The following is a 9,055-nucleotide window of genomic DNA, read 5'->3' as shown; positions in this document are numbered from 1 at the left end:
TTCATCTGCAAAAAGACAAGGGTTTTTTTGAAAGATCAGGAGTAAAGTTGGGATAATTCACTAGACTTCTTCAGAGACTTCTTGAAAATAGCATGAGGAGAATAGAACACCTATGTATGAACATGAAGAAGAAAAGTGTGAGACAAGTTTCAGTACATATAAATCAAGAGATTTAATGTTTGAAATTGTTTCTTTAAATAAGTAGAAGCATTTCATATACGAGACTGGACAATGAAAATGAATGTTCCAGCATAAAAACCTGCAAATTGTGCACTTTGAACTTTACTTCGAACATATTTTTCATAAAGTAACAAATTGTGTGCATCTAGGTAAAAAAGCATGAGGTTTTTGTTATGTACAGTTTCTGCTGAACAAAAATGAAATGTTCGTTTGTTTTACTAAATAACTGATAACAGTTGGATCAGCGCATGTAACCTTGACAACAGTGAGCGAGGCAAGTTTATACTAGATCGCTATATACAACACAGGACAGGCAGGAATATGATTAAACCAAGTCAAACAGAGAGTTGATGTGGACTTAAAGGCATGGCACTGCTGTACACACAAGTTCCATACAAAGACCTGGTTTCCTGGTTACTGACTCATTTTCTCCAGGCTGTTGCCGGTTACAGTGTCTAACCAAAGCAATCTGTGAAACCTGTGTTAACATCAACATCTTGAACTAATCTGAATTATCCCTGTTCGGCCCTACTGTGGAAAAAGTGGCGCAAGAGCACTAATTAACAAGCGGGGGGGAAATGTTATGCAAGCAGCTGCTGTCTGGAAAAGCCATTCTGTTTTATGATTATACAACTGTGATGAGAGTGAGTTTGCATACCGCTTCATTCATCCGAAGGCTTCATAACGCATCTTTAGACAGGCTTATGTGGAGTTAAAGCCAGAGTTTTGTCTTGTTTTTGAAGTTATTTCCATTTGATGAATTCAAACGTCGTAAAAGAATTACTGATCAAAGTAGCAAACTTTTAGTTTCATCAATTTAGGCAACTTGACAGATACGTTACAGGTAATGTCATGCATTTAAGTGCAATGAGCATTGGAACACAACCCCGGTACGCCCCTGTAGTATCAACACTTGTAAAAAACAATAGTGGTACAGGCTATTTTGTGCGTTTTCTGTGATGTGGAGTTCATTTTTATGCAGCCGAGTATCTTTAAATAAGAATTTAGTGGCGGAAACGTCACATTCCCAGGAGCAGGACTCTTGGATCTTCCACCACCGCTTTGATCTTGCGTAAAAAGGTGACGGCTTCTCTGCCGTCAATGAGTCGGTGATCGTACGTCAATGCCACGTACATCATGGGCCGGATCTCAACCTGCCAAAGCAGACAGTAGTTAGTAGTCTTAAAAATATTATATATGAAAAACTGTATACTGATTCTAGGATTATAATTTAAAGAAAGAAGAGCTCTGTATTTCATCAGTTAACACAATTCTCACCTTGCCATTGACGGCCACAGGTCTGTCAAAGATGCCATGCATGCCCAGGATGGCAGACTGCGGTGGGTTAATGATGGGCGTGCCAAACATGGAGCCAAACACGCCACCGTTGCTGATGGTGAAAGTGCCTCCGTCCATATCCTCGACAGCGAGCTCGTTTTTACGAGCCTGAGGAACAAAACGCAAAGGAATTACTCATTTATTCAGGGGTGCACAGGAACAACAAATATCTGAAAGACTGCTTTTCCCAGTGAGATGAAATGGTTCAAAACGAAATGATTCTAGGACGTCTGTGCTGTCTCTCATCATTTACCTTTTCTCCCAGAGCATTAATGGCTTTCTCAATGTCAGCGAAGTTCATGGTCTCAACATTCCGGATCACAGGTACAACAAGCCCCTAAAAGTCAAACCTGGTTAATGTCTGATCCATGTTACCTGGAGCAAAAATTGAAGGAGTCAAGAGATCTAACAGCAGTTTACAGAGACTCAAATCTCATACCTTTGGAGTGGCCACGGCAACGCTAATATCTACATAATCTCTGTAGACGATCTCTTTGGTTATGTCATCAATAACTGCAAAAGCATTTTGTAAAATAACAAAAAGAAGTTTTAATCAGTAAAGTTGGCCGCTTGAGTGTGTGAGAGTGGAGATGTTTGTGTGTTCTTACCAGCGTTGACGGCTGGTTGGTCGATCAGAGCGTGTGCAGCAGCCTTAACAAACGCCGACATAAAACCCAGTTTGGTGTCGTGCTTCTTTAAGAAGGCGTCCTTGTGGAGTTTTCTCAGCTCGTGAATGTTGCTGAAATTTTGAACATTGGAGAAAAAGATGGAAATCGGGAGCCTTAGGTACAGCTCAAAAAATCTGGACTGATGCTCACCTCATGTCTACCTCATTGAAGGTAGTCAGCATGGCGCAGGTGTTCTGAGCCTCCTTCAGCCTCTGAGCGATCCTCAGCCTCATGCGGTTCATCTTCACCTGGACACGGGAAACAACGGTCGTCGTTATGCTGCTGTATTTTGAGGCCAAATTATTACAGACGTTGACGTAACAGAGGAATATATGAAATGTTGTGTCAACGAGTGTGTTACCCTGCTTTCTCCTCTCACTCCTGGAGCTGCTGTGGGGGCTGGAGCTGCAACAGTGGGTTTGACAGCAGAAACTAAGTAAAAACATAAAGACATATTAATAATTAAACAAAAATCATTCATTGATTAATACATAGCTCTTGTAAAACAAAGGTGTGAGAGCCAACATGAATTGATTGTAACTAGTGCTGTCAATAGATTTAAAAAAATTAACTAGATAATCGTACAATTTTCTGTAATTAATCGCATTTACTTGATCAATAGCCTGGTTGCAATTACATTTTTTCAACTTTATATTTAAGCTTGTAACTGACATTCATGCAATATAATGAAGTAAATGCAGAAAGACACAAAGAATGTGTGCTTAAATTCAAAGAGAATTGGAATAGTTTTCTTCAGTCTTTTAGCACAGGTTCTCTCCTGTGAAATACACCTTTTAAAACAAACCTATATGCTAATATATATTAGTGCTGTCAAACAATTAAGATGTTTAATCAGATTCATTACACAGGGTTACTGTGGATTCATTTTGATTGATCATGATTAAATATCATTCATTTTTATTCTATATTAATCGCATTTCATTTTGCATGAGCAAACAGACTCGAGAAAAAAGGGAAAATATACACACTTAACATGTTTATTGAACATCTTGAACATTAATGTTAACAAAAAACTCTCTCTGTCACTCTTGGGGAGTCACTTCAAGTCCTTAAAACGAGGAACAAAAGCTCTGTAAAGCACGTGTTCTCAATTATGTTAATACGTCTGCAGTTTGTCGCAACTTGACAATTGTGTCAGTCAATATGTCCGAGGTAGACTTACTGAGCCCCCGATGCTGCGTGAGTGATTTGTCGCAAGCTGGGTGACGTGTTAGAAGCCCAATGTGCGTTTATAATCTTCCATATTGAGTTGACTGGTTCAGCTGCCCGTCACCACCAGATCTACTGCCCATTTGCGCATGTGCGAAGGTAACTCTACTTGGACAACCTGCCCAAAATGCGTTGACAGAAACATTTGAGGGATTTTGAGTCATTCTGCACTCCAGATGCGTTAAAAATTTTAACCGTGTTGACCGTGATGGCGGATTAACTTGTGTTAATGTGTTAATTTTGACAGCACTAATTGTAACCTAAAAAGATGCAGAGGTACACATGAGTACACAGTCAGCAACTACATAAAACTACACACCAGGCTTGGGTTGGGCGGGCTGTGGTGGTGGTGGTGCTGGAGGAGTGGCAGCTGGGGCTGCAGGTGGAGGAGAGGTTTCGGCTGCTGGAGGTGGTGCATCTGTAGCTTGGGAGGGGGCAGCTTTGGCAGCAACAGCTGAGAAGAAAGAAGTAGAGAAGGACAAATACAGTATAGGTGCAATGATTGCCATATTATATTTTGCTTCCAATTTCCATAACATTAAAAATCCGATTTTTTTCTCATCCGTAGGACATTCACAGCAAAATTTGCAACACACATGTTTTAAACACCAAATAGAACTAATATTACATGTTCTGTCTTTGATTTTTCCCATGTATTGTAAACTGGGCTCAAGTTACTGAAAATAAACAGGCAAACCTCCTTTCCGGAGTTTAAAGAGAGGCGTTCCTCCTTCTACCTTCCCTCCGTCAGGCACCAGTAACTCCTCGATGACACCGGCTGCAGGAGCGGGGACTTGCACCGAGGTCTGGAAGCACAAGACAAAGAAATCTGTCGTAATTTTAACAACACCCCCACCCTCCAAAAATAGACCGTCTCACGTTTCCTCTGTCACACCTTGTCAGTCTCGATTTCGCAAACCACTTCATCCTCTGACACGGAGTCGCCCACAGCTGGAAATGAATCGATAAAAACAATCAATCCGAAAGCATGCATCGCATGTGTTGAACATTTACCACCAATATTCGGCTTATTCTCACGGTCAGTCATTTGTGGCATATTTATACACACCAACCTTTCTCCCACCTCACATCCCCCTCTGTAACTGATTCTGCAAATGCAGGAGTTTTGACTGTGACCACTTCATCCCCTGTGGAAAAAAAAACAAGCAAATGCAAAAACATTTTGCAGTCAGTTAAATGCAGAACAGATACAAAGCATGATGCTGACATTGGTTAAAGACATAGATGTGATACATACTGTGGTGAGCAGATGTCTTAAAGTATCTTATTTGGTAGATATTGGCTGATGATGGAAAATCACATCTAAATGTCAAGAAGAAGGGATTTATTTTGATTGGAAAAAACAAAAAAAATACATAGATAAAAGCATGTATTAAGGGATTCAGTGTGTGGTATTATTTATCACCCGGCTGATCTATTTTTGATTAGGTCTAGCTCACATTAAGTGTTAAATGACGGCGTTAAAAAGCACATGCAGCACTGTCACACTTAAAGATCAAATATTTCGATTCATTCTGTACAGCGGACGACATTTTTGTGTACATGAGAAACAAACTTACGGCTGAGGTTTCCTGTAAACGATCTGGCTGCAGATGGTGTGGCCTTGAGGGGAACAAACAAAAGACACGGAAAGAAAATCAGCACAAACTGCCGCTGCTTTTCCTCATGCTCTAACATAAGATATGAGTGGAGCTTTCTGAAAGCTGCAGTTAACCACTTGTGGGCTCCTCAGGCATCTTCGCCATTCAGCCAGCATTACTTATTCTGCTTCAGACAACCCGCTAATTGAGCATGGTTATTCATGAGAGACCGGATAAAAAGAGTGGCCCGAAATCCAGGCTCTAAAATCCACCTGAACGCTCCGTCCACTCAAGCATGCTTACCTGATGTTTTCTGTCGGACCAGCACATCACTGAGCTGTAAAGATTTGAAAAAAAGAATTAGATTAATTAGAGCAGCTGTAACTAGGAATTATTTTCATCCTCTAATAAACTGCAGACTGTTTTGCTTCATTTCGATTTAAATTTTTTTTTTTTTTTTTTTACAGAGGCTGTGCTTTTTTTTTTTTTTTTTTGACCAGAAGATATAACTTCGCAGTTATCCACCCACTCACTGTCCCATCCATCCACTTATTCGATTAAGGGTGTAGAGAAAATTTAAATCTTGCTTCATTTTCAGTGAATTACTTGATCAGGTGTTGCTATTTTACAATGTGTTAATCACCTTTTACGTTTTCATTTATTTAAATGAAATAACGACATTTGGTCTCTCTGTATCGATACAATATTGCCAATAAAAAACATCTACTGCGCTGTAATGATTGATTCTCTTTCATTCTTTCTTCTCTCCCTTTTCCCCAGTGGAAGATAAACAGTCTGAAAATCCTTCATACTTTTAAATTTCAGCTATAGCCACAAGATTTTTCCAGTGCTGACAACACAGGCTTCTGTAAGGCCACTCCGCTGCAGCCTGATATAAGTCGTCTGTGTATTTTAGAGGAGAGGTATGTCTAGTTATGACTGCTTTTACAGTAATGTTTGTCTGGCGGTGTCACTTGTGCCCCAGAGCTAAACTTGCTTACTCTGGGCTTGCCGGAGCAGGGTGGAGTTGTCAGAAAGTACTATTCAAAGTACTCGGAGCACGCAGCCAAGTGTTAACAGCTTGATAAACCACTGGCTCATCCTGCGTTACCGCTTTCAGTGTGTCCCCAAGCGTTTTTCCAGTAAAAATAATATATGGAATTAAAAAATACAGATCTTTTACGTGATTACACACCCTGCTTAACTGAATGCAAACTTTTCCAGATGTTACCTGATGGACGTGCACGTGAGAACACAAATGTCACGCGTGTCTGATCGGACATTAAGTGGATGTCCCGTTTTCCTGCACGCCCTATCCTGGCAGCACCACACCTAAACCAAATGAAGCCGTGGGAACATGGCTCGAGTGGACTGTTTCCCATCTGAGCTAGATATGAGAAAGAGAAACTTTGAAGACTGTCATAACTGGATTCACCACACATCTGTGCGACATCGGAGTTGCACGCATGAAAACAAATCTAAATAATTTCCCCTAGGGATCAATAAAGTATTCTGATTCTGAAATTAATATTTGTATTTGAAATGGCACAGATTTTATGCAACCAGCACTAGAAGTACACCAGCTTGTTTTGTGTCTTTTCCTGCTCTTGAATAGGGCTGCCACGATTAGTCGACTAGTCACGATTACGTCGACTATCAAAATTGTCGACGACTAATTTAATAGTCGACGTGTCGTTTGAAGCTTTGTAAGATCCCAAAAGACGCAGGAATAAGTAGTAGTATTTAAGAGTGTAACAACGGACTGAAACAGAAAATGGCAGCATTGCATGTTCAAGGATGCCAGCTGCCGTTAAACTCCGAAGAAGAAGAAGCAGTGTCCCAGAATTCATAGCGCGGCCCTGCTCAATTTTCAACAATGGCGGCAGCTAGTTAGTTTTAATATTACTCTTATTATTCTTTCTGGGTCACAAAATAAACGTTCAACATATTTTCAGGCGAGAATGTAGCTGTGTAAGCCTCAAATATCTGCTCAGTTTATCAAGACACCACATATTTTCAAAAGCGCTCCGACGTTTTCGGAGACGTCTGTTACCCACTAGCTCGATAGCTAGCAGGGGGCTAGGTCACTAGAGCCGGTGAGAGCACATACCTTAAACTTAAAGCTGTAAGCTAATGATAGTTATATAAGAGCAGATGCTGCTGGTGCAATAAGCTGTACGTTTTACATCCAATTGATGCACGATCTGATAAGTCGACTAATCGCAAAAATAATCGGTGACTAGTCGACTATTAAAATAATTGTTTGTGGCAGCCCTACTCTTGAACCACCTCACTAATGAAATTTGAAGGTACAGTCAGTTTTTCTAGGTTATTAAATGGTAAATAAAATATTGTACTCATAAATATACAGTGACTAGTGTGTAATTACGTCTTCCAAGAAATGAATCCCTTGTCATAAATGTAGAATGAATGCAATAAAAACATATGCCTTGCCATTTTATCCACAGTGGACGAGATAAACGTCACTGTTCCACCTTCTAGTGTTTTATATACATGGCTAGAGGCTATCCACATACATAATAAACCGATTTGTACACCATAGTACAAAAACAGAATTCAGTTGACTGCAATCTACTGACATCTAGTGTTGAAATTTCCCACACTGTACCTTTAACTATAACTTAGATTGACTAATTAAAACAACAATTCATCAGAGCCCTACTTGTAAGCGTGGGATGTACCGATTGTGAAATTCTGGCCTCACGTGTATTTTTAAATTAATCATTTGGCAAATTTTTGTTTATTTGTTTTGTTTATTCTGTTACTGTATTTATTACCTCATGAACTAAACTGCCCTAATGTCATCTTTAGACACAAAAATGTTGTAACACAACAAATAAAACATTTGTTAGTGCCAACTGCAGGGAAACTTATTTTCCCATAGCCCGCTATCATTTAAAAAAAGTCAATGAGAGCCTAAAAATCTGTGCATTCCTATTATAAAAATCCAGCTGATGTGTGTGCAGTATTAAAAAAATAAGCATGCAGCACAACTGTGTCATCGCAAAGCCACCAACATGACTTAAAGAGGAGTCCACACTTTTTTTTTTTTTGAGGCTTCAGGGAAAATGCCAGCCTTTAATCTGCACTCCAAGTAACTGATAACCAACACAGCTCAACCAGGAGCTGTGTTGATAGCCAAGATAACCATTATCAGCACAGCTCTGCAGACTGAACTCACTGACAACACACTCATGAGAAGTACAGTTCAACTCTGAGGAGACACTTAGTACCATCCAGCTCATATTTCAGCACATGCATCTGCACGCACTGCTGGACTTGTGAAGGAAAAGCCATGCTATCTGTTACACACACGTCGGACACGGGCTATTTCTACACACAAACATCATCCTATTTCAGACTGTGCCTGTCACATATAGCAGTGTACAGCAACTGCTGGGCTTTCAAAACTACCAAGAAACAAAACAGTTAGCGGGACAGTGAACGGGTGGGTGTGCGGGACCTCTTCACAAACTTGTGCTGCCTCTCAGTCAGTGTGCCTGCAGGTCTGTCCCTGGTGACGAGGCCCTGCGTTTACGAGCTAACAAGCTAGCCATGTTGTAACTCCTCGAAGCGCTTTTAAAACACAGACTCGTTTGGCTATTTCTTCCCAGCCTACCTGACGAGCCGCTGACAGGGAGCGGCACAGCGTCCGGTAAACACGCGGAGATCGCGATAACATAGCGTGGCCGGGGAGTGTCTGCCTGGTCCTGACAGCGGTTGAAGCGGCTGTACGGAAGCCCGGCAGAGCTCTAAGAATGGGAGGAACCACTGCGGCTGGACTGGAGGGGTCCACCGTAGCGGGCGGTGGGAGCAGACTGGATATTACTCACACTCCGGTCATAGTTCGCCTCACCATGAACTTTAATCCTTTAAATATTGTCATTAAAATTAAATAAATGTAGCTTTTCTTATTATAACATAATGAAAATAATTTATTTAACAGGACTGTACCATGTCTGCATACTATACTAAAACAACTTATAATTGATAACACATCATGCAGACCACGGTGTT

At 40.7% G+C, this 9,055-nt stretch overlaps 1 protein-coding gene across 1 annotated transcript; it reads right to left on the bottom strand.

Annotated features, from left to right (window-relative positions):
- Positions 1-147: 147 nt before the first annotated feature.
- Positions 148-8,838, bottom strand: LOC113037264 (dihydrolipoyllysine-residue succinyltransferase component of 2-oxoglutarate dehydrogenase complex, mitochondrial-like). Its single transcript, XM_026194162.1, has 15 exons — positions 8,658-8,838; positions 5,321-5,354; positions 4,997-5,039; positions 4,675-4,739; positions 4,490-4,564; positions 4,312-4,367; positions 4,114-4,222; positions 3,736-3,870; positions 2,548-2,618; positions 2,337-2,434; positions 2,127-2,257; positions 1,958-2,031; positions 1,772-1,855; positions 1,459-1,626; positions 148-1,334 (listed from the first exon to the last, which is right to left on the bottom strand). The coding sequence occupies exons 1-15, from the start codon at positions 8,718-8,720 to the stop codon at positions 1,200-1,202; spliced, it is 1,341 nt and encodes a 446-aa protein (XP_026049947.1). The 5' UTR covers positions 8,721-8,838; the 3' UTR covers positions 148-1,199.
- Positions 8,839-9,055: the final 217 nt, after the last annotated feature.

The sequence above is a fragment of the Astatotilapia calliptera genome, chromosome 15, assembly GCF_900246225.1.
Source record: "Astatotilapia calliptera chromosome 15, fAstCal1.2, whole genome shotgun sequence".
NCBI classification, from domain to species: Eukaryota; Metazoa; Chordata; class Actinopteri; order Cichliformes; family Cichlidae; genus Astatotilapia; species Astatotilapia calliptera.
The sequence above is the reverse complement of the archived record's forward strand: the minus strand, read 5'-3'. Positions and strand labels throughout refer to the sequence as shown.

Coding starts and splice junctions, on each gene's coding strand:
- LOC113037264 (XM_026194162.1), bottom strand. CDS start 8,720: ATGTTATCGCGATCTCCGCGTGTTTACCGGACGCTGTGCCGCTCCCTG. Junction 4,223..4,311: donor GCGAAATCGAGACTGACAAG/GTGTGACAGAGG, acceptor TTGTGCTTCCAG/ACCTCGGTGCAAGTCCCCGC. Junction 2,258..2,336: donor TTCAATGAGGTAGACATGAG/GTGAGCATCAGT, acceptor TCAAAATTTCAG/CAACATTCACGAGCTGAGAA.